A 24,779-nucleotide genomic window follows, 5' to 3' on the forward strand; every position below is an offset into this window, starting at 1 on the left:
TCAGTTGAGGAGGAGGACCCAGACTTCTGGAACCTCCAGGCAGCCCAGGCCCTGGACACTGCTAAGAAGGTGCAGCCCATCCAAACGGCTACCAAGAACCTCATTATCTTCTTGGGAGACGGTGAGTGTGCAAGGTCTGTCCCACCCTCCATAACTCCCAGAACCCTGCCACCAATGCTGCCTGTGGACACAGGGCAGCCTTGGGGAATCAGGCCTGACACAAGGGGCTCCTTCAGGGATGGGGGTGCCCACATGCCTGCCGAGGCGCTGGAGGAGGGCTGCCAGGACATCGCCACGCAGCTCATCTCCAACATGGACATTGATGTGTGACACGAAGGGCAAGGGGGAGGGGCTGGGCAGAGGGGGCGGGCCCGCACTGGACACAGTCCCTGGCAACCCACAGCCTGAGCCCTGGGCCTGGCAGGGACTCCACGGACTTGTGGGGGGTGTAGAGGGTATAGCCAAGGACACACCATTCCCACAGACCTGGTGGGGGCACTGGGGGCTGTCTGAGGAGGGGATCAAGGGGCAGCCAGGCCCCTAGCCCACCTGCCCTAATCCTCTGGCCCCAGGTGATTCTGGGTGGAGGCCGCATGTACATGTTTCCCAAGGGGACCCCAGACCCTGAGTACCCGGATGATGGCAGCCAGAACGGAACCAGGGTGGACGAGAAGAACCTGGTGCAGGAGTGGCTGGACAAGCACGAGGTGACGGGGCTCGTGGGTGTGGGCGTACAGCGGGGACAAGGGCAGGGGCTGCAGGTCGTAGGGCCATGGGCTGAGGTCTGCTTCTGCCCCTCCCAGGGTGCCCAGTACGTGTGGAACCGCACGGCGCTCCATCAGGCGTCCCAGGACCCCTCTGTAACACACCTCATGGGTAACGACCCCACCCACCCCACCACCCTGCCCTGGCCACCCGGGTCCTCAGATGGCCCAGCACGTGCAGAGACGTGGCTGCCACTGAGCCTCCCCACTGTCCAGCTACCCGTCACCGGAAGCCCCTTTCCCACAGGCCTCTTCGAGCCAGCAGACATGAAATATGAGGCCCAACGAGACCTCGCCCTGGACCCGTCCCTGACGGAGATGACGGAGGCGGCCCTGAGCGTGCTGAGCAGGAACCCCAGTGGCTTCTACCTCTTCGTGGAGGGTGAGTGAGTGGCAGCCCCTCGCTGAGCAGGGAGGAGGGGGTCAGGGCAGGTGGGGCATCACCCACCTCCCACGTGGCCTTCCTGCAGGGGGCCGCATCGACCACGGTCACCATGCGGGCGGAGCTTACCTGGCGCTGACTGAGGCCATCATGTTTGATGACGCCATTGAGAAAGCCAGCCAGCTCACGAGCGAGACGGACACACTGACCCTTGTCACCGCTGACCACTCGCACGTCTTCTCCTTTGGTGGCTACACCCTGCGTGGGAGCCCCATTTTAGGTGGGTCCAGGGAGAGTGACAGTTGCTGTTTCCTAAATTATATGGCAGAAATGGTTCTGAGCCTCAGTTTCCTCATCTGTCAAATGGGGTAATCACAGCAACCGCCTGGTAGGGTTCTTGAGAGGCTTAAGTCAGTGAACAGGCAAGAAGTACCGGGCTTAGCACACAGGGGGCGCTGCATAAGCTGTGGTGAGTGCCATCACAGGTCCCCTGTCCCGCAGGGCTGGCCCCCAGCAAGGCCTCCGACGGCAAGGCCTACACCTCTATCCTTTATGGCAATGGCCCAGGCTTCGCGCTCAGCGGGGGCTCCCGGCCGGATGTCAACGAGAGCGAGAGCAGTGAGTGCAGCGGGGCTGCGGTCTGGCTGGACCACTGTGGGGAACTCGCGGGAGGGGGGAGGCGCCGGCCCCGCCCGCCCTAAGCCCCACCCTCCGTCCAGTGAGCGCCACGTACAGGCAGCAGGCAGCTGTGCCCCTGTCGTCGGAGACCCACGGCGGCGAGGACGTGGCGGTGTTCGCGCGCGGCCCGCAGGCGCACCTGGTGCACGGCGTGCAGGAGCAGACCTTCGTGGCGCACGTCATGGCCTTCGCCGCCTGCCTGGAGCCCTACACGGCCTGCGACCTGTCGCCCCCCGCCACCCCCACCGAAAGCGCGAATCCAGGCTCACCCAGAGCGCGAATCGCGGGCCACCGAGGCCGGGCATGGTGCCGGCGCTGCCGCTGCTGGTGTCCGCCACCCACTGACCGTCCCCCCCACCCTGTCGCTGGGACTCTTGATCCCCCAGCCCGCGCCCCCGAGCCTCCAGCCCCAGGACCCGCCCAGAGCTTCCACCCCGGAGCCCCACCGCCTGACCTTACCCTGCTGACAAGAAACCCGCCTCAACCGGCGCAGCCCTGGAGGCTGAGGCGGCGGCTTTCTTCCGGTGGCCGGGGTCCTCCCTGCTGTCCTCCACTCCCTGGCCCCAACCTCGGCGGCCAGGAAAAGCTTACGTTGCTCTTTGGGATCTGAGACCTCGGGCACCTGGAAGCTTCGGAGAGTGGTGGCTTCTTGTCACCCTGCATCTGGCCTGGACCACCTTGCTGGCCAAGGAGGCTGCTCTGGCCAGGATGCTGTGTGTGTGTGTGTGTGTGTGTGTGTGTGTGTGTGTGTGTGTGTTGACACAAGCCCTGGGCTGCCCCTCCTAGGGGGCCAGCGGTACCACTAAACAGAGAGGAGACAGCAACTCAGAAAGGAGAGGAGACTTGTGCCCAGTCACTCAGCTACTGAGATGGTCACTGCCCCCCCCATGCCCATTCCAGACTGGAGATCCAAGGAGCATCTGGAGAAGCAATGGGGACAGGCAGGCAGCCCTTGACCTTCTCTGCGGCCATCTGGGCGCTGGGCACAGATCTGTGAACTCAGGAGCTTCCCTGCCCTCCCAGAGCCTCTGATCTTCTGAGAGGGACCAAGCAATAATCAAATAAGCTATTCTACACTGTAATACCAGTGATATGTTCTAGAAGAAAAGTCATTCAGTTGTGGGGGCACAGAGTGTGTGTCTGTGAGTGAGGGGATGGGGCAGATAACTCAGATCAGGAGGTCAGGGAGGGGCAGCCTGGGAAGCAGACAGTTGAGCAAAGAGTGAAGGAAGTGAGGGCAGACAATGCAGGAGGAACAGCCATGCAAGGGCCCTGAGGCAGCAATCAACACCTGCTGTTTCAGGCCAGTAGCTGGATCAGAGGTGGAGAGGGTACAGGAGGCAAACGTGAGGGATAAGGAGGGGTGGGAGCAGACGGGGGGCAGAGCTTGGACTTTTCCAGAGTGGAATGTGATGAGAAGGCTTTGAGCAGGGGCCTGACATGACCTGACTCTTGGAAAATATCACTCTGGCCACTGTGTGGAGAAGAGTCTATTCTGTTGTGATTTGATCGACAGAGGGGGCAGAGGTGGGAGCTGGGAAACCAGGGGGCAGGTGCAGACACCACACATTTCTGACCTCCATCCGGAAACATTCTGGAACACCCACTCCAGTATAGCTACACTCATTGAAGATCTCACCCATCCCAAAGGGAACATTTAAAAGAACTCTAGGAGGGTGAAATCAACCACATTTCTCAATAAATTTTTTCAAAGTTACCGATTTATTTCTACAATTACAAAGGTGCAAAAAAGTACTTGCTCTCACTAGAAATATTAATATGATTGAATTTGCTTTCTTAATCACTAAAATCTTGATTTAACCCAAAAAATTGACTTAACACCAATCTGAAGGCCTGGCTCTCAGGGATTTTATTTCAATTCTAGATTTTAGTGGCCATCACAAAACTATGGGAGCTGACGGAAGAAGGGCATCATTAGCTGGTGGATAAACCATCATCCTCGTTATTAACTCCGTCCACCAATTACGCAAAGGCTTTTGTATAATCCAGCTGCTACACTTCTGTCTTCCTTGTTGTCAGTTAGTTGCTCTTACAAACCAATGGGAAGGTGCCGCTTGTTTACGTTTCATAAATGGGTTCAAAACCCAAGGAAATGCTACGTTTTAAACTCTACAGGTTTTAAAAACAGATGATTCTGAAATTAGTGGTGATGGGTGCACAACTTGGAAAATTCTAAAAATCGCATAATTGTACACACTAAAAGGGTAAATATTATGGTATGTAAATTATATCTAAATTTCAAAAAGCACAGTTTTTGCTCCCAAGTTTTTCTTCGCATTTTATTTATTTATTTATTTATTTTTATTTTTTTTGTGAGGAAGATCGGCCCTGAGCTAACATCCATGCTAATCCTCCTCGTTTTGCTGAGGCAGACTGGCTCTGAGCTAACATCTATTGCCAATCCTCCTCCTTTTTTTCCCCCCAAAGCCCCAGTGGATAGTTACATGTCATAGCTGCACATCCTTCTAGTTGCTGTATGTGGGACGTGGCCTCAGCATGGCCGGAGAAGCGGTGCCTCGGTGCACGCCCGGGATCCAAACCCCGGCCGCCAGCAGCGGAGTGCGCGCACTTAACCGCTAAGCCACAGGGCCGGCCACCCAAGTTTTTCTAAAGTGTGTAGGTATGAGGGGTTTTATCAAACACATTGTTGGCTACAAAATCCAGTGTTCATGGAAACATTTTCAAACATCTGTTTTAACATCTTTCCTTTGAAGGGGCTGATGCATGAAAAGGCATTTATTTTTCCAAGGTTTTTATTGGGAGCCAATGAATGACGGCTCTTGTCACCTTAAGAACTGTCAGCACCTTGGTATTTAAGAAGGAGGGGAAGTTAGGAAGAAAGAGAGGGAAGGAGGACTCAGGACAGCCCTGAAATACTTCCCATAAAGACGACTCCTTCTGTGTGGTCTGGAGAGTTTTCATGGTCCCACCCAATCTTATTACTAAGCATCATGAAGCATCTACTCTACTAGTGCGATCTTGGTTTTATAGGGTTAACACCACCAATGGCTCCTATAACATTTTGTGTGCCCTCGAGGCTTCTAGTTCTTTCCTGCAATGGTTTGACTGTGGATGGGCCAATGAGTGAGTTTTGCGGCTGTTACTATCTCTGCACCTTTTCCTCATCCAGGATCCTTTAAAAAATATCCCTTCCGAGTAGTCGTTCCATCAATGGGTGCACTGACACTGTTTTTCCCACATGACATTGTTTTTATGAAACAAGGCATTTACTGTTGGGAATATATCTTCTCTGCTATATCTTTCCTTTAAAGACTCTCTCTCTCTTTCTCTTTCCCTCTCTCTCCCTCTCTCTCTCTCACACACACACACACACAAAGTGGTTTGTGTGTTCCATCATTGGAAGAGAATCCAGCAAATACCTTAAGCTGAGATGTGCTAGAACATCTGTACTTTTAGCCACTGTCTAGCCAACCTCCCACACTGGGCAATTTGCTCGAACACTTCCTTCCAATCTACTGCAGTGTTTTCTCTACATCTTCCAACAGTATTTGCTGACAAAGAAATGCCTCTCGGTGTGTCGACAGATCATTCTGTTCATTGTTTCTGCCATTTTTAGTGCAGCAGAAAGAAGTGTTTGCCTTGTGGTAGGTGTTTTCTGTCTTATGCAATCATGCAAAATACTTTAAAAGAGGTTTCTAAATATTTATTGTTGCTTAGGGAAATATCAAAAGGTACTGGCTTGAACAGCACATAACTTAACCATTGCTGGGAAAAAATTGCAGGAGTTTGCCTTCATGTTCTGAAAGCTTAGTCTTGAAATGCCTTGCTACCCATGAGGATTTGCTGCTGTTATCCACTGACAGGGTGGGGGCACTTCGCACAACTTAGTTTGGCTATTTTTTTATATTTGGGGCTAACATCCTGACAGGTCTGTCCCGTGGGTGACGACGAGCATTATCAGAAGGGGCTTAGTGTTGGAGCTGCCACCTCTGTGGTTCTTCACCTGGGTGTGGATTATTGGTATTATTTGCTGTTTCTGTACAGGAATCTTTCATAAGCACTTGATTGTTTTGGAGGATTACTTTGTTTAAAACTAGATCATATAACCCGTAAATCCACTTAGCCAGACACACTAAACTCTAACACATCACAATCCACGGAAAGTGAGAGAATGGGGGCAGGGAGGATGTGCCAACCTCTTGCCTGGGGCACCACATTCTCCTCCCCTAGGTGGGGTGGGTGCCTGGCTGATAGGGTGAAGGCACCAGCATGGAGCTCCATTTTAAATATGAACAGCGCTGATTGCTGTCTTAGGGTGCCCCCTGCCTAGGAATGTAGCAAGGCTGCAAAGGAGAAAAAGCATAGGAGAGCCCAGCTCTCTACACAGTAGCACTCAGAAGGCCCAAAGTCCCTGGAACCAAACGCCCTGAGATCCAGATGGGGACCAGGCCTTCCTGGGCCCTGACGAGACTCTCAGCCGTAACAACTGCCTGTGACCCTGCGTGGGTTACTCCCAGCAGAGCTCACACAGGGGCCTGGAGGACACCACAGGTCCAGTCCCAGCCAGACCCGGAGCCCCCCTGCTCATGGAGCCCCCTTGAGCCCCTGTCCCTGCACCAAGCCCAGCATGATCAGGTGGCTGACACAGGCAGCATCATGATGGGTGAAAGCAGGCAGCTGCCTTGCAGCCCCCCGGGACGACGCGATGCCACACGTGCCCTTGTCCCGACTTTGGGGCTGATGTTACCATTTGATGCCATCAGCCCCCCTGGTTCCAGAAACAGGTGTCCCCACCTGGTCAGCCTCTGCGTGACAGGCCTTTGCCCCTTCCATGAAGCGTCCCCAAATCCCTGCCTCCCGGTGGGCGGAGGCTCCAGAAGCCTGCGGGGAGCTGGGCAGTGTTGTAAATTGCACCCCCTGATCTAAGGGGGCCCAGGGCCTGCTTACTCCAGCTGATCAGAGCTTCAGGGTGTGCTCCCAGTGCACACAGGCTGCAGCCCGGCAACGAGCAGCCCGAGTTCCCCTTGATGCGTCACCTTGCCACTGAGGATGCCCAGTCTGTGCCAATGCGCTTGGCTCGGGGCCCAGGTACCAGTCTCCTGTCTCCTGAGCTGCCCCTCAAGGAGGAAACAGCTGCCCCCTGTCCCAAACAGTAAGCCCAGAGTCTGCTCTCAACGGGGAGGCGTCCAGGCCCTGGTGTCCTTTTCTGGCCCTTTCTGTGCTCACCAGATTTGCAAGTTCCTCATTATCAGCCAGCATGCCCCACCCCACTCCCCCGGCCCTGGCCAGGGCTCCTGGGGAGAGGAAATAGCCACATTCGGACCTCTCTACCCAGATCCCCATCAGCAGCGGGTTTGGTCCTGCAGGAAGGTGGGAGGGATTTTGTGTTTTTTTAATGCAAAGTATAGACAAGGAGAGATGCCACTTAACAGCACCATGTGACAGTGGCTTGGGGATCTGAGCTGCCTAGCACACAATGAATCAGCCTGAGCTGCTGCCAGAGGCTCCTGGATCCTGGGCAGCAGCAGAGGTCGGGGGAGCCAGGCGCCGCCTCATCCCCTCCGACCTGATGAGCTCATGCTGGACACCGGCCAGGCTCGCAGGGGTCGCTCAAAGGGACCCGGATCCGAGGGATGGACGGTGTGCCCCTGCAGGCCTCTGGGCACTTTCAACCCTGCGGGAGGGGCAGGGAGCGGGGGTGGAGGAGGCAGCCAGGGGGATGGAGGGGGTCACCTTATGTCTGCCACAGCAGGACACATAAGGGTGAACTGAGCCAGCCACCTCCCTACAGCAGAGGGGAGACCATGGCCAGCGGAACCTGCGGGGCGGGGTGTCATCAAGCTGGGTGAGAACCCAACTCCAGGCCAACGAGAAGGAGGCCCCGAGATGAGCCACAACACGTCACGTGAACAGCAGGTGGGACAAAGGCGGGTGACGGGAGTGGAGGGAGAAAATGTCCACAGGGACGGGAGCCTGCGGTCAGCCCCAGACCACAGGAAGAGGGGTCAGGGGCAGGGACCCCAGCAGGACACCAGCGGTGAGTCCAGCTCAGTGTAAGGGCTCCGCAGGCCAGGCCAGGCCAGGCCACGGCCAGCTTTCCAGAAGGGAAGGAGGCACGGAACGTGGGAGTCCCCGCCCCTGGCAGTGTTCCAGGCTGCAGAGGAACAGCTGCTCTCCCGAGACGCGGGGTGGAGGACTCGCCTGCCAAGGTCCCGCTCGCCGACGTGCCCTCCGAACTCCTGGTCTCCTCAGGAGAAGAGTGAGGTACAGAGCAAGGACTCCCGCCGGAGGGTGGGCTGAGCTGGTGCATGTTGTTCTGAAACTCCAATGAGCGTCGGGAGGAGTTATAAACGGCGTGCTCGGCAGCCTGTGCTTCTCTATAAAACGCTCCCAACGACCACCTGGCGTGGTCACTGCTGTGCAGTCCAGGAGGGCTGCCTGGCTCCAAAGCCTGAAGGGTCTCGGTTGCCCCAGGAGCCCGCCTCAACCCTCCAGCGGCTGAGCGGTGACAGGAGTGTGCCGGGCCCCAGCAAGGGGAGCAGGAGGGAAACCGCCATTTCAACCAACGCGGGGCGAGTCCCTTCTGCTTAGGGGTGGAGACGGCGTGATTCACGTCTGCAAAAACCATGCCCCCCGCGGGCTCGCTCCTCTGGAGGCTGTGGGGCCGGGCAAAGGAAGCTGGGCTCAGGCTCTGCCGGCTGCCCTGTCCCGCCGCAGGGTGGCCCCGGGGGCAGCCTTGGCGGACAGACACGCTCAGCCTCTGGACAAGGCTGGATGCGGCAGGGGAAGGGGAAGTGGCTCTTTTAACTAAATCGAGGGAAAGGCGGTTTCTTAAGCCAGTTTGGGGGAGAGGTGAGGAGCCCAGAAGGGGGCAAAGGAGAGAAGGAGGCAGGGCCATGCCCCCTGCGCCACCCTGAACCTGCAAAGCCTGTGAGTGCCCCCCAGTCTTGTGCAGGTGGTCCCTGGGGAGGGAAGGAATCGGGGTGCTGCCCAGCATGGGGAGCATGGGGTAGAAAAGGGCCAGCCCACCCAGGGGGCATGGGGAGAAACCCAAGCCCAAGATCCCACCCCTAGAGGTATTTGCATATAGAGGACGCAGGGCTGCCCAACATATGTGGAATGGGGGCTCAGCCATTTACAAACATTGCATCTAGGACACCTCACAAGCTGGGCCACGTGGGCCCCCAGGGCGCTGGCCACCGGGTCAGCATAGAAGCCACCCCATGGGTGGCAGAAACTCGAATCTGGGTCCCTGAACTGGTTAGAAAGGTCTGGGCTCATGGCTGCTCAGTGGCACCAGTCACCCTGTGTCCCCTCCTGGGGGACCCAGAAATCCCGGGGCCACCAACACCCATGTGCCCTCTGAGACCCGAGGCAGAGAAGCTTGGTCACAAGCCCACCTGTCCAGCTGGCCTCAAATCCTTCCCGATTCTCTACAGAGCTAGTCCCCACCCGCCCCGCAACGTCCCACTGCCCCCCACTGGCATCCTGGGCCCTGAGGACTCGGAGCCAGGCTCACACTGCTGAGGCAGCCGCGGTGCAGTCCCGGGGGCTGGAGAGGGGAAGGACAGGGGTGGTCACGTGGATCTAGCCCAGGTGGCTGCACCCCTCACATGCCCCCCTCCAGGGTCTGCCAATGATGCTCCTGGCGCCCAGAGAGGGTGTTCACTTGCCAAGGTCACCCAGCAGTGACCCCTGGACTCAAGGCCGGGTCATAAAGCTGTGGATGGCAGCACCAGGGCCCGCTGCAGAGGCAGGGAACCGGGAGGCCCTCTGCACGTGGGCACACAGGTGACGCCTGGAAGCCTGAGTGCAGTTGTAAACCATCCCGAGCTCCTTCAGTTCCCTGCTATGAGCCGCTTCTCTGAAGATGGCTGTCTGTCATCCCGATGAGCTGCCCTCAGAGGACGCCTGCTGCGTTGGGGAGCCGGCCCTTGGGGGATGGATGGAGCCAGACCCAAAAACCCTCCCCTTGGCTGGTTCTAGAATCACTGGAGCCCCAGGGGCTGCTTCTGGAATCACTGCATCTCCGCCGCAAGAAGGACCTTCACCGCCAAGCTCATGCCCCTCACTCAACACAAGAGAAACTGAGGCCAAGCAGGCAGCTGTGCTGAGTCTGTGCACTCCCTCCACTCCGGCAGAATCAGAGGCAGCTCATCCCCAGGGCGGCTGCTGGTACAGGGCCCAGCAGACAATTCGCAGGTGTCTAGGCCACATGCTCGGTTTCCTAACAGAACACATCGACAGCTGACCTGAGTGTAGCACGGACACCCAGAACCAGAAAGGACTCAGCAGCCAAGGAGCTGATGGGAGCAGTGTGACCTTAGGCGGGCACAAGACCCCCGTTTCCCCATCTGTTAAAGGGGCTGCCCCTGTCACTCTGCCCACCTCACTGCATTGCAGTGAGGATGCTGTCAGGGTCTCTCTGCAAAAGCAATCCGGGAACCAGTGGGTGACACACAATGCCACTATTGTGCCCCGCTGGGCCACGCCATGGCTCAGGTTCCAAGGCCAAGGCTGAACTTTGTGGGCCCTGTCTCAGCACCGGGACTCGGTCCTCGGGCTGCCCTTGGCTCACGCTCCCTCTAACCTGTTGGTCTCCCTCGGTTCTCCCCAAGGATCATGCGGAGCCCCGCAGCCCTGGGCAGCAGCGACACCGCTGCTATGAGCCCCGTGGGAATCTGTCAGGCTGAGGGGTCTCTGGTGGTCTCACATCCTGTTGGGCAAACCCTGCCAGCAAGGAGGGTGCTTCCCGGCCGGGCCACATGCTGGTCATCAGGCCCCGACCAACAGCTGAGAAACCACTGGGCTTCCCGGCCTCCGGCTCTGGATCAGCCTCCAGGCCAGGAACCTCGTGTCCTCTCCCAGGGCCCCTGGGCCCACCTTCCTCCCATGCCCAATCCCACTGGCCCCCTCCACTGGGCACAGACAGAAGGGGAGGAGTCGGCCGCAGGAGCGTCAGGGCTTCACCGCACTTCCCGCAGGGGAGCAGAAGGGACCCCGTCTGCCTGCTGGAGGCTCACCCCACGGGCTCCCCCACCCTGTGGCCTCCCCTAAGCTGGCAAGGAGACAGGAGGGATTGGTCTTGGGTGGAGCTGGGGAAGTTGGGGAGCCGGGGCAGGGGCAAGAGGGCTGGGTCAGGGGATTCTGACTCCAGCCAGGATCCCAGGACAGAGGGACAGAGCGGGTTGTGGGGTCCAGAGGGCCCCGGACACCAGGCCTCACCCACGTGGGTGGCAGATCGAGGATAGTCTTTTTGCGCCAGCTGCTCAAGGGACACGCTATATATGCGCCCAGCCCAGGCGGAAAGGGGCTTGGAGGGGAAAGCAAGGCGGGTCCATAAACACAGCCCTGCCACGGGGCCCCGACCCTGGACAGCAGCTCTGAGCAGGGCTCTGCACCCTGGACTGATTACTGTGGGCTCTGCACTTCCTCCTGAGGAAGAGCCCCCGCCCCTCGGGGAACTCGGCTGCTCCGTGGGGTCCTTCTCTGTTCCTGCCTCTTCTCCGGGAAGCCCTTCCAGGGCTACGCAATGGCCCACCCTCCACTCTGGCTCATCGGCCGTGGCAGGTGTGTTTTCTCTCACTCCCCAAGGTTGGTGTGCCTGAGGCTCAGATGACAGGGACTTTTTAAATGTCACTCCAGGCCGGGAGGGGAACAGACGTTCTCTAAGAATAATGAAAGGAGCTGGGCTGGTGAGAGAGTCAGCCCTGCCGTGGGAGGTGGGGACAGGCACACGGGGCAGTGCTCTGGGAGGCGCTGACACCTGAGGGCCGGCCCTGAGGTAAGAGAGAGAGACCGGAGCAGGAGGACCGCTGGTCCCCCAACACTGCAGATGCCGGGGATCCCCCCATGGGGCTGCCCCACGGCGGCCCTTCCACACCTGCCGTCCCGTCCATGACGGACAGCACTTCCTCCTTCCCCAACCCCTCCAGGCGGGCCCCCACCTCTATGTAAGTGTCGTCGGGGTTCCCCTTTCTCAGAGAAGCTGAGCCCAAAGCCTAGCCTGGGCTCCCGGACTGGCTAAGGGACACTGCAGAAACTCCTCCTGCAGGGGTGAGGGTGGGGCTCCACTTTAGGCTTTCAGCGGGAGTACGTCCCAGCATCATGCTGGCATGTGGGTCCCATCGTGCTGGCGTGTGGGCTTGGTGTTCTGACACCCAAGAGGCTGGTCTGGGGGCACCCCCAGAACTGGGCAGGAGCCTAGGCAGGACATGGGGGACGGAGGAATGGGTGGCGGGTGGAAAAGACAGAAGAGCCTGGGGAGGCGGGACAGAGGCAATCTAGCCAAGGCCACCAGGAGGGGACAAAGAGGTCTTCTCCGGGGTCCTGGTGGTGCTAAGGGACTGAGCCTCGCCCCGGAGGGGTCTTTCCAAACCCACCTGCTCTGGGGGCCCCTGAATAGGCCGAGGTGACAGTACAGCAGCTTTATTGTCCAAACTTAGCAGCAAGAACACAGCGGAGGTGGGGCCTGTACAGTCCAGCCTGGCCAGGGGTCTGGCTCCTTAGAGGCAAGTCTGGGGACCCCAGCGTCTCTCCCACATGCGCTCCTGAAGCCCAACTCGGTCCCTGCTCCGGACCCCTCCTGAAGTGAGGGACAGCGGGGGGCCAGGTCCTGGAGGGGCTGGGAAGGCGGGTGGTGCCCAGGGCGGGGCCAGCGCCGGGTCCATGCCTGCCCCGGCAGCCAGGGGAGGCCATTCGTGCAGGGTGGCGGGGGTGTGGGGGCGGCCGGCCAGGCTCACCACACAGAGCACTTGTGGGCAGGGTTCATGGGCGAGTCCTTGGGGCAATGGAAGGCCCGGCCGAACTCCTCGAACTGGGACACGCTGCCCAGCACCCTGGGATAAGGGGAGAGACTCACAAACTGTGGGTCCTGGCGGCCACTGCACCCGGCCGTCCCTTCCCAGCCCCACCTGCTCCTGCCGCAGCCACAAGGAGGGGACGAGGCCCAGGTAGGTGGGTGGGTGTACCTGTAATGCTCAGGCGCGTGCTTGTCGGTTAGCACCTGCAGGTAGATAGACTGCGACCGCCGCTTGATGCACCAGTTCTGCGCCCCGACACGGGAGGAGGGGAGGAGAGGCAGATATGAGACCAGGCGTCCCACAGGGCCCCTGCCTCTGAGGGTCAGCTGATGGGACACGGGCTGGAAGCTGTGCCCCACCCCCAACCCTGCCCCCGGCCCACCTGCGCAAAAGCAATGAAGAAGAGCTGGTTGTGTGTGTACTTGAGCCGGTGCAGCGGGTGCTCGGGGCCATGCTCCCGCACCCACTTCTGATAGGCCTGGGGGTGCAGAACGTGGAGCTGCGGTGCCCCCAATGGGGTGACCTGACCGCGCTCCACCCAGTCAGCCCCTCACTGGCCCCAGCTCTGCACACCACCCACCGTGCTGAGCCCCAGGCTCCCTGCCTTCCACCCTCCCCGAGCCGTGCTCCCTCTTGGGAAGGCTAACCCTAGACAGGTGCCACCCCCTCCAGGCAGCCCTCCTTACTTTCCCTGAAGGTGGGGCCTGCAAATCCCTCCTTTTCCCATGGATCCTGTCGCTGGCACAGGCCCCTGTCCTAGGCCAGAGCTCAGCAGGATGGGGAGGGAGGGGAGCCTCTGTCTAGTGGACTCCTCATCAGCCCCCTCACCATCCCCCCCCGCAGGGATGAAGGGCCAGGCAGGGGCAGCTCACATAGTAGGCCAGCTTGAGGCCGCCCATGTCCGCGATGTTCTCGCCAAGCGTGTGCTTCCCATTCACCTGCCGAGAAGGCAAGAGGCCGGGGGCTGCCTGGGGCCCACTGGCCTCCCTCAGGCCTTGCTCCCCTGGCCCCCTGCCTCCCTCCTCGCCCCCCTTTTCCCTTTCCCAGAGGGTTTGGGTCCACCCTCTTTGTGCCCCATGTGCTGTGTGGTTCTGTGTGAACTCATTCACGTCCCGAGGGAGTGTGCACGCAGACCCTGGGTGTGCGTGCAGGGACTTGGGCACGGGGTTTGTGCAGGCACACGTGTGGGTATGCACGCTCCTAGTGCGAGCTTGACCGGGCCTGATGGGCTGGAGGGGCAGCGAGGGGGCTCACCCGCTGGTTGTAGACGGTGAAGTTGTCGTAGAGGTGGACGATGCACTCGGCCTTGCGCAGGAAGCGGCTGTAGGAGGCCTCCGTCCACCAGTGCAGCAGGTTGCCGGAGCGGTCATACTGGCCCCCTGTGCGCAGTGGGCGGGGCCGCCTGAGACTGACCCTCCCCCCCAGAGCCCAGGCTGGGCACCAACCTCTCTCCCACCCACCCACCAGCCAATGGGGACAGAGGGGCCGTGGGGCCTCAACCAGCCCATCACCACCCTGCCCCCCACTGCCTGTCCTCCCCCTCCCCCGCCATCCCCCCAGGCCGCCCACAGGCCTCACCCCAGTCGTCGTAGCCATGGGTCAGCTCGTGACCAATGATGGTGCCAATGCCCCCGTAGTTCAGAGACCTGGGCCCACAGCAGCAGCATCAGGACGCAGCCTCACCCACCCTCTGAGAGCCCTGCACTGCTGCCCAGGCCCTGGGACGCCGGGGGAGGCTGGGGGGTAGCCGAGGGAGGCCGTAGTGGCGTCTGCACATCCTGGGGCACAGGGGCCTCAGCTTCCTCGTGGGATAGTAAGAGGGGCCAAGGATTCCTGTGCAGCTGCCTTTTAGGAAATAACATCTAACAGATCTGGGATGGGGGAGGAGACAGAGTTGGAGGGAGACAGGAGGGAAACTGAGTCACCCCACATGGCATTTGGCCTTCTTCCTCATCACTAAGGTCGCTCCACTTTTGAAACACCTGAAGAAGCCTCAAACCCGGTAAGGGGGCACTCAGGACATTTGAAGCAAAGGTAACAAAAACCCTACACATTTTCCTAAATAACCAAGAACGAGGTGAGACTATGAGGAGCCAGGGTCTGCGGCTGTCGTGACCCTTGGGCGCAGCTGGGGTGCGGGGCAGTCTGAGAAGCCCCCACGCACCCCACACACAAGGCCCTGGCCGGGTCACACCAGGTTCGGTACTCACTGTGGGAAGTCAGGGTCGTACAGCGTGGGCTGCAGGATACCAGCGGGGAACACTACAGGAAGGGTGCGGTCAGCAAAAGACCAGCCCAACTTGCCCACCTCCCCCGTCACCCCACTGGCATACGCCCCCTTACCCATCTGGTTCTTGTTGGGTAGATAGTAAGCATTGAGCGCCTGTGGTGGGAGCAGCCACCTGTGGAGGGAGGCTGCGGTCAGCTGGAGGGGCCCACAGTCCTTCCCTCACTACTCCCACCTCCTAGCCTCCTCAACGGCTGCCTTGCTGACCCAGCCTACAGGCATGTCATGGGCCTCCCCTAGGCTGAGCCCCCACGCTACTGGCCCCCACCCATGACCTATGCAGGCCCTGTGCCCCCCACACCGGGATGGCTGTGAGGCAGTTTGCCCTGCCAGCCTCCTGGCCTTGGTTAGGAGCCCTCTCCCCATGGCACCCCCCCGACCCCTCAAGCTCTGGGCCAGGCACCCACGTGGACTTGTCCACCTCCTGCCGGATCTTCTTGACTGACAGCTGGATGCTGAAGCGGATGCTGTTCAAGATGTTCTTGAAGTATGTCTTCTCGTGGACATCAAACTGCACAGGGGATGGGCAGCGCTCAGCGGCAGGCCAGGGGCAGGGCCAGACCGGCACCATGTGGGTCCCGGGCCCTCCTAGGGTCCGTCAGCCGAGGGCTGTGGCTCCTTCTCTGCGGCGGTGGTGGGCCTCCCTCAAGGTCTTGGTCAGGGGCTTGGAGAAGCCGGCCGCTCAGGCGGGGCAGGCCAGGGCCGGGGGCAGACCCACCTCATACTCTTTGTCCACGGCCTCGGGTTTGAGCAGGAAGTCCGGGTAGCCCACCATCACCATCATGTACTGCAGCTGCGGGCGAGAGGGCGGCCGGCGGGCCAGGGCCTCAGGAGACAGCCCCCGACTGCCACGGGAAAACGCTCCCGGGCCAGCCTAGCATGGGGCTCAAGGGGGAGACGGGCCAGGTGATGCCAGCTCCACAAGAGGCATCTTTGTCTCTTTTGTTATCCCCAGTACCTGGCATACAGTAGGCACTCAACAAGTGTTTGTGGAACCAACCAATGGGATAGGGTCCCACTTCACCTTGGCCTGCGCGGCTGCCTTGGTCTCGGCGTCCATCCAGTCCAGCTCCTCCAGGCGCTGGCCCAAGATGTACTTGATGTCTTCCACCAGCTGCTGCACCTGCAGGGTCAGGGGTCAGGGGTCAAGGGTCAGGCCCTGCACCCCAACAAAAAGCTCGCAGTCTGGAAGGGGGCAAACTGCCCCAGCAACGATCACGTACGTTCCTAAGGCCACGCCTACTGAGCATGGCAGAGAAGGTGGGCAGGAGATGGATGGGGAGGCAGGCTTCCTGGAGGAGGAAGCCTCGTGAGAAGTGGCCTGGGCCTCAAAGAGGGTAGGGCCCTAAACAGGGCCCAGTGCCCCTGGCTGCAGGGGGATGTGCGGGGCTCCCCATCCTCCGACCAAGGCCGTGTGAGGACTTCGTGCCCAGCCCCTCCCGCACCCCCACCTCCCAGCCCGGGGCAGCCCGACCTTGGCCTTGCTGGCGGCCGAGAAGTGCTCATGTACAAAGAGGGCGCCAAGCGCCATGCCAAAGTGGCGGTTGGCCTGGCCCAGGCAGACCCGGGCCAGCTCCTGCGGCTTGTCACTGCCCTCCATCTCGCGGGCCAGCTCGTGCAGCGCCTCTCGGAAGGGTGATGACAGGTGCTCGCTCAAGACCACCACCACGCGCCACACCAGGTAGTTGTGCAGGATCCTGAGGGCCAGGTGAAGCAGCGGGGTGTCCGGACAGGGTCTTGTGCACAAGCCATCCAGGGCACCATCCCGCCCCCGCCCCCCAGCCTGGGGTCGGACCTATCACCCGCACAGGAGTGAGAGTCATTCCAGGTACTCGGAGGCAGAACCTGGAGTGGCCCAAGTCAGGAAAAAGGACGGGGTCCACACCCAGCAGGACACACCTCCAACCACTGAGCAAAGCGCCTGATGCTGATGGGTCCCAAGCCAGCGTCATTTTCTGACTTACTATGGAGTGGGAGAGTGGGCACTTGGGGTAACTGTCTGCCTCTGGGCTGGGCTTGAGAGGCCTCTGCTCCTCCCCAAGGTGGGCGGAGACCAGGGAGGCTCTCCCGGAGGTGGCGCCTCTCCTGGGGCGGCAGAGCTGCAGCCACACTTTCCTTTTCTGATGTCCAGACTCACTCAAGCCTCACCATCCCCAGATGAGGGAACCGCAGCTCAGGAAGCTCACGGCTCTGCCCAGGGTCCCACAGAGTAGGTGGGAGAGCCAAGTCTGAGCCTAGGGATCTGGACTCCTCTCCCAGTGCTCTTCACTTGCCTGCCCAGGATGGCTACAGGACCAGGTGCAAGTGGGAATTCACAGCTCACCAAGCAGACAGGTCTGGGGCACAGGGGAGGGGCCTGGAGGGGCAGGTGGGCAGGAGCGGGTGACTGACAGCTGCACCTGTGAGGTGTGGAGCGGATGAGCTGGGACACCTGCTGCATATAGTCCGTGGCCAGCAGCACCACCTCCTCATCCTCCGAGAAGTCCTCCTGGAAGATCTGGTCCAGCAGCCACTTCCACCGCAGCTGTGGGGCCATGGGCAGGGACAGTGGGGCTGGGTGTGGCAGGGGCCACAGAGAACACGAAGGGGTCAGGGAGAGGCAACAAGAGGACACGGGAGTCCATGGCCATGGAAGGCCTGGCCCGTCCCTGGGGAGAGACCACCCAAGAGTCCCAGGGTCAACGCCTCCCCCCAGGGCCGGGCTGCACTCACATGGGGGGTGATCTTCTGCAGCTGCCCCAGGGTCACCTTGTTGTACATGGAGCTGACGTCCCGCCGGAGGTCATCATACTCTGACACTGTGATCTGGGGGTGGAGAACAGAGTTGACCCAGCCCTGCCCGGCGGTCCCCTCCCTGCAGCCCACGGCAGCCTCCCTGCTCACGTTGGCCAGCCGCTGCTCCAGCTGCAGAATCTCCTGGGCCTTCTGCTCCACAGCGTCGGCCCCCAACAGGCTGAGCAGGCGCTCCATGAACACCCGGTATGCTGCCAGGATCTGCACCAGGAGGGCCAAGGCAAGGGTAGGGGTCAGTGCGAGGCCCTGGTCTAGCCCTCCCAGAGTCCCAGGCCTTCCCTGCAACCCCGTCCTGTGCGCCCACACCTTCTCGCTCTCCTCATCTTGAGCTAAGTACAGGGTCCTCTCCGGCAGGGTGAGCCCGTCCTGGTCAATCTGGGAAGAGAGACGGAGATCAGAGGTCAGAGGTCAATATACCAGGTTCCTGCAAACAGACTGAATTCCCACCCAAACGCCCAGAGGACATGCCAGACATCTCTGTCACAAGCCCCAGGAGCACAAAGACACCAGCCCCTCCGTCCATCCAGAGAAGCTGCAGGGAGCTCCCACCCCTGACCAGCCTAGCCTGAGGACGCCAGCACTCCCCCGTGCACCGCCCCCTCCCCACCATCTTTCCTCCAGTAAGCCTTCACTTTCCCCACCGGTGAAGGGCACTTGCGGGACCCGCACTGAGAGTTGTGCTCTCGGCATTCAAGCCAGCCACAGACCCATCGGCTCCGTGCTCTCACCGCCTGCCAGAGGGCTGGGAAATTGCGACTCCCGCGGCGCCGCTAAACACCGCAATTACTCGAGGGAAATTACTCGCGCCCTCCTCCCGCGCTCTGCCGTGCGCGCTCTCCTCCTCCCCTCTCCTCTCCCCTTCTGCACCGGTCACCCGGGCGCGGGGGCCGAGCGTGCCGGACCGCGGCGCCGCGGGTCCCTGGCCGCGAGCCGGGTGCCTGGGGGGGTACGCACTCACGCGGATGACGTAGCGCGAGGAGTTCCTGTCGTCCAGGCTGACCGTGAGCGAGAAGAGTGCGGCGGCGCTGTACACGCCCTGCGCCTTGTACAGCAGCCGGTTGAGGTCCCAGCGCGCCGCGGCCCCTGGGCGCTCGGCGGCGCCGCCCAGGTCCCAGCCCCCGCAGTCCTCGATGACCTCGAGCATGGGCCGCGGGCCGAGCCGCTCGATCTCGCGCATGTCGAGGCACGAGCGGAAGAAGGCGCGCACCTTGCGCTGGGCCGCGCCGCCCGGCCCACCCCCGGGCCGCGCCAGCAGGCGCCGCAGGCGCTCTTCGTTCTGCTCGCCGATGGCCGCGATGGTGCCGTAGGTGAGCTTGTCGTCGGGGATGGCGTGGCGCCGCAGCCAGCCGCCGCACGCGAAGGAGTAGAAGTCCTGGCACGGGTCTATGCTGGCGTCCAGGTTGGCGGCCAGGAAGCGGGCGGCGCGCGCGAAGGCCTTGCGCTCGGGGCAGCCCTCGGAGCAGCCGCCGCCCGCCGCGCCGGGGCCCAGGTACTTGAGCGCCAGCATGGCGGCCAGGATGGCGCAGAGGCCGGCGGCGAACACCAGCCCCGACAGCAGGCACACTTCGCGCCGGTTCCAGCGCGGCAGCCCGGCCCGGGCCCCGGTGGCGCTGCGCCCCGCACCCAGCGGGAAGCCGGGGGGCAGCGAGGCGCCGCGCGCGCCCCCCGTGCCGCACCTGCTCACGTACTTGACCTCCTGGAACTCGTCGTAGTGCGCCGTCATCGAATACGGGGTCTCCATGGTGCCGCTGGCACTGCTACGCAGCCCTTGGCGATCTCGGCTACAGAATGCTCTGGGCCGCCGGCCTCCTCGTGGGCCTCCGCATGGCCCCCACCCCGGGCCGTAGCTGCGGGAAAGGTAGATGCAGGCTCAGAGAGGCACTGGGGCCCGACGGGACCCACAGCACGACGAGGTGGGGCGCAGGCCTAGGTCCAGAGACTGGAGGCCACCCCGCATCCCCAACAGCGAGCTGGCCTGGGGCCTGGCCTCTCGAAGAATGAGGGAAGGGAAAGGCTCAGAGTAGCCACCACCTCCCGGACGCCCACTGGCGTCCTTTTAACCTGCCTCCTTTCTCCCTGCACACTTAGGCCCGCCGAAGATTTGGGAGGCCCCTGTAAAGCACGGGGCCTGGCACTTAGTAGGCCTTCAATGAAAGGCGGTCTCTCTTCCCTTTGCCTTTGCCAAGGCCAAGTGGGGGAGGGGAAAAGCAGAGCTGGAGAAAGGAGGTGCGATCAGGGGCGCGTTTAGGCGGCCCCTGAGGCCACCTTCGGCTCCCTGCACTAGAACAGACGCTCAAGACAGCGGCTAAAGAACCAAACTTTGTCCTCGCGGATGTCCGCAGGGCCACCCCCAGCCCCGTCTCCTTCTGTTCAATCGCCAGAATGCCCACCAGCCCCTTTCGCCAGCGACGCGCGCTGTGCAGCCCAGGATCGGAGAGAAACCCCCGACGGCCCTAAGAACCCGGAACCGGTTCTGTACCCCGCCCCACCCCCGGTCCCCGCGCTGGGCCACTCCCGGCTTCAACAGGTTCTCCCCGGAGCCCAAACTTGGGCGAAGTTTCACCCCCAGCGCGGAGCGAGCTGGCCCCGCGCGCCTCGGAGCCTCCCGCGCCGCGCCGCGCAGTCCGCGGAGCCGGAGAGTCGAGCCCGGGAGTCGCAGCCGCAGCCCGAGCCGGAGCTCCAGGGACGCAGACAAAGCCTGGAGGCTCGGCGCGGCGGCGGCGGCGGCGGAGGTGGCTGCGATGGTGGCTGCAGTGGTAGCGGACTCGGAAGCCACTTACCCGGCAGGTGCGCGCCCGGGAAGAGCGGCAAGAGAGCAGGTCGAGCCCGAGCCCGAGCCCGAGCCCGAACCCGAGCCGGAGCGGAGCGGGGCAAGCGGCCGCTCTCCCCGAGCGCCCGCCGCCTCCTCTGCCGCCGCGCCGCGCCGCCCGCCGGCCCCGAGGGAGGGGGCGCGCCGGCGGCTCCACCCTCCTCCGCCCGCCCCCCGCGCCCCCTCCTTCTTCCTGCTTCCATCCCGGCTACCTGTCAGCTCGGTGGCAGCTCGGGGGCGGGACGGCGGCTGCGGGGACAGGCTCCCGAGGGTCTTGCACAGGCTCTGGGCTCGAGGATTCCAGGTCCAGCTGCGTCCCAGGAAGAGTGAGGGCGCCTGCTACTCCCGGGAAGGGGTCTCCTTAAATCCGATGCCCCCACTCGGGCTGCCTACCAGCCCACGGGAAAGGGGCTCAAGCTAGAAATAAGAAAGCGCGTGGGCGATCCCAGCGGAGCCCACAGGCCCGGAGCACTGCGCAGGGAGGACTCCTCGAAAAGCTGCGGAGTGAGCTGAAGTAGTGCCTTAATCTGCGTGGCAAAGCGCTTGGCGCAGAGCGGGCTTCAATAAGGGGGCTTCCTGGGCCTCCCTTTAGCCCCTGCCTACGCCCACCAGAGGTTTTGGTTGGCTTGCAACCTTCACCCGGCCCCTGCTGGAGGGAGAGCCGTGGAGGCTGCTGCAGGGAAGGGGGACCTCAGGGCCGAGACTGCACCCCTCCCCCAAACCTTGGCTGGCCTGAGCACCCACTGCTCAGGAAGCCGCTGGCCAGGGAGGGAGACAAGGATGGAGAATAATGAAAGAGATTGTCCTGCTGGAGACAGGGAGGGAGGGAGCCGGCCCCCTCTGCCTAGCAGCCCCAGTCCTCAGACAGGCCCCAGGCCTCAAGACCCTTGTATGTAGACTGGTGGGAGGACAGGCTAGGTAGAGGGGACTTGGAATTGATCCACCCACTACCTTCTTGTACAACTTGCTTTCTAAGGGTGGGATCTCCCTCCCACAGGTCCCAGCCCCTGAGGCAGGGCCCACTTCTGTCTGGCTCACAGCTGGATGCACAGGGCTTGGCCCAAGTGGGGCACAGGGAACTCAGGACTTCTTGGATGGATGCTACTGTTTCTGGAGTCTCTGCCCTCCCATACCCCAGCCCCTCTGCTTCCGGAGTCCCTAGCAGGGGACCCCACAAAGCACCAGCACTCCCAGGCTTGGCGGTTCCAGCCTGCAGGACGTTTGAAAAAGTCCAAGACTGCCAAAGAGCCCCATCTGATAAAAACCACTACAAGGAAGGAACTCAACAGACCCATTGTCCTGTCCCCTCCCCTGGGGCTGATACTGGACCCCTGACCCTGAATGGCCACCTCTGCCCCCATTCTGCCTGTCCATCTGTCCATCTCTAAGCTGTTGTTCTGGATGCTCTCTGCCTCCCTCTCTGGCCACCTCGGGGTCCTCCTCTGCCCCATGCGTTCTTCTTGTGTCCAATTAATTCTATGCAGGAGAGGTGGAATTATGTAAAATGTGGTGATTCCATGAGGGGGGAGGGGAGGGCAGGGCGGTGGCAAAGTGGCTCTTTGTGCTTTTAATCTGCGTTTTTCCCCCAACGTTCCATCTCCAGGAGGATAATTTTCCAGCCTTTTCAGGCCCTGATTGGTATCATTTCTCCAGCAATGACAGCTTTTATTTTCCCTGAAATGAATGCCGTGAAATTTCCAAGAAATATAAAAATGGATATTGTCTCAGGGAGCTGACTCTTTTCTGACAGAAAGGCACAAAGGCAAACATACTTCCCCAGGGACCCCACTGCTCCAGCCACCAGGGGGTGGGGACCCAGGCCCTCAGCTCCTCCCTCTCTCCTCCCTCCTGGGTCAGCTGTCGGACCCCCTCCTGGCTATCCCCTCTCTCAGACTCTCAGCTGCCATTGGTCTATTCATCTGCCTCCCCACCCCCCGGCCAGGCCACCCTGCCTGCCTGCCTCCTCCGTCTCACCTACTCTGTACACACCTCATCCCCCACAGCCAGCCCCAGAGACTCCTGGCCCGGCCCCAGCCTTGAGCGCAGCAACCAGTGCCCACCGGAGTTGACTGGGGGTGGGCCCATGACACTCAGGCCTCGTCCCCCTCCACAGCCACCGATGAAGAGTGACCAGGCCCCCCTCCTTTGCTTTTCTGCCCCTGCTCAGAAAGGGGAGCTGAGGGCCGGCCCTGTGGCTTAGTGGTTAAGTGCACGCGCTCCGCTGCTGGCGGCCCGGGTTCGGATCCCGGGCGCGCACCGATGCACCGCTTCTCCGGCCATGCTGAGGCCGTGTCCCACATACAGCAACTGGAAGGATGTGCAGCTATGACATACAACTATCTACTGGGGCTTTGAGGCGGGGGGGAATAAATAAATAAAATCTTTAAAAAAAAAAAAAGAAAAGGGAGCTGAGTGGAGGCGAGTGGAGGACACGGGGGGCTGGCCTCCAGCTTTCTTTTTCTGAGGCTTCCAGGCCCAGTGCTCCTCTGCTCCACCCGGAACTGTCAAGGTGACCCCCTGACTGAGGAGCAAGAGAATGACAGGACACAGCAGCGCCCAGCCAAGCCCTGAGCGAGGCAGCTGGATGCCCAGCTTGGAGGGTGGGGGAGCAGGCGTGAGGGAGCACCGGCTAGAGCTGACCTTGGAGGGAGAAGACCTGAGGGGGTGCAAGGGGCAGAGGTGAGGAGTTTGGGAGCCCACCTCTTCCCTTACCATGGCCCAGATCCCAGCCTACCTCTGCCGATGGAGATGACTGGGTCTGGGATCTGGGAGGGGGCACAGAGCAGCCCCAACTCGCTGGGGACAGCAGTCCTCACGCTAATGACTCACATCTACTGCGCTTTCACCAAGTGGGGCTGCCAACCTGAAGCCAGCCTGGGGCCCAGCAGTGGTCAGACGTGATCCTGCTCCCCTCCCACCTGCACGTGTGTGGGGACAGACTGGGCCCCCATCTGCCTGCCGCTCGTGCCCACAGGCCAAGGAGCCCCACAGGAGCTGAACCCCCCGCCCTGCGTCTGCTCTGGGAATGTCCCCAACCCCCACCCTGCCCAACCAGCCCCCACTCCCCACCACCAGCAGTTCTGCAGTATCTTCCGTGCCCTGGGAAACATCCCCCCAACCAGCTTCCTGTCGTCCGCCCAGCCTCCCAGGGCTCATCCCATCTATTATTCACAGCACAAAATGGATTTTTAATTTGAGAAATGAAATGGCTCTCCCAAGTGGCCAGGGTGTCAGGGAGGGGGCGGGGAAGGCCAGAGCCGCGGGGCGGCCGCCACGGTGCTGACTCTGCTGACTCAGGCTCTCGCTGGAGAGCTGGATGCCCACGGCAGACTGAGGACCCGAAAGGCCCACTTACCCCGCCACCCAGCCCGTGACTTCATCCTACCCTGTTGCTCTGACCAGGTGAGGTGAAGGGTGCCTGTGAGTCCTGCCTGAGCAGTGGGGTCTGCTCCTGGCCAGGCAGGGGCCTAGGGAGGGCTGGACCGTGTACTCCACTTACTTTAGATTCTTGGCCCCAGAGGGCAGCTTTTGGGCTCCCTGGCCTGGTCCATCTCCTCCCCAAACTTCCTGGCCCTTGTTGGGCTGGACTCAAGAGTCTCCCCTGTACGCACCCCCGGCTGAGCTCCTCTGCTGGGTCTCGACACTGTGGTACGCCTAACTCCGGCCTGGACAGCTGCCTCGGCCTCCCCACTGGCCTCCTGCTCCCAGCGCCGCCTCCTTACCCTTCACGATAGAACTGACACATCTAACGTGGCCCATGGGGCTGTAACCTCTTTCTCGTCCTTCTCTGCCCTTCTTGCTCTCTCTCCCCACCCCTACCTCTCTCTCCCTCTGGTCACTCTGGTCTAGTTTCATTTCCCAGAACTTAGCTGGCTCTCTCGCACCCTGGGGCCATAGCACTCGCTGTTCTGGCTGCCTGGAACACCCTTCACCCACCACCTCTTCCATTGGCCACTTGCCACTCAGCCTTCTGGGAATGTCAGCCTCTCTTGTCTGGTCAGGTGATGCTCCACTGGCTGCGGGCGTGCCCTCCCTGGGCCCTCACTACACTTCCTGCACCTTACTCAGCTGTGTCGCCCAGAGCCCAGCACAGGTGACCCATCTGACAGACATGGAGCCATCTCACACCGCTGTGGTCGGCTCATGGAACCCCCTGTGTGAAACATCCCCTGGGGCCAGGCCTTGGCCTCGGCCAGCACCGTCACCTACAAACCTGCCCAGGCTCTCAGATCCTACACTCACTGTGGCTCTGGGACCCACCAGACGACACTCCGCCCCCTCA

The 24,779-nt window shown here is 61.4% G+C and overlaps 2 protein-coding genes across 2 annotated transcripts; one reads left to right on the forward strand and one right to left on the reverse strand.

Annotated features, from left to right (window-relative positions):
• The first annotated feature begins 252 nt into the window (after positions 1-252).
• On the forward strand, positions 253-2,434 carry LOC131399263 (intestinal-type alkaline phosphatase-like). The gene is made up of 7 exons (XM_058533434.1): positions 253-324; positions 573-707; positions 804-876; positions 1,012-1,146; positions 1,235-1,426; positions 1,648-1,764; positions 1,866-2,434. The coding sequence occupies exons 1-7, from the start codon at positions 253-255 to the stop codon at positions 2,432-2,434; spliced, it is 1,293 nt and encodes a 430-aa protein (XP_058389417.1).
• Positions 2,435-12,198: 9,764 nt separating this feature from the next.
• Positions 12,199-20,558, reverse strand: ECEL1 (endothelin converting enzyme like 1). Its single transcript, XM_058533218.1, has 18 exons — positions 20,469-20,558; positions 18,647-19,535; positions 17,995-18,063; positions 17,779-17,889; positions 17,608-17,700; positions 17,295-17,419; positions 16,370-16,592; positions 15,920-16,018; positions 15,614-15,688; positions 15,303-15,406; positions 14,952-15,010; positions 14,819-14,870; positions 14,187-14,254; positions 13,863-13,987; positions 13,481-13,546; positions 12,991-13,086; positions 12,777-12,853; positions 12,199-12,644 (listed from the first exon to the last, which is right to left on the reverse strand). The coding sequence occupies exons 2-18, from the start codon at positions 19,427-19,429 to the stop codon at positions 12,545-12,547; spliced, it is 2,325 nt and encodes a 774-aa protein (XP_058389201.1). The 5' UTR covers positions 19,430-19,535; positions 20,469-20,558; the 3' UTR covers positions 12,199-12,544.
• Between the last annotated feature and the right edge of the window lie 4,221 nt (positions 20,559-24,779).

Source organism: Diceros bicornis, chromosome 37 (assembly GCF_020826845.1).
Source record: "Diceros bicornis minor isolate mBicDic1 chromosome 37, mDicBic1.mat.cur, whole genome shotgun sequence".
NCBI lineage: Eukaryota > Metazoa > Chordata > Mammalia > Perissodactyla > Rhinocerotidae > Diceros > Diceros bicornis.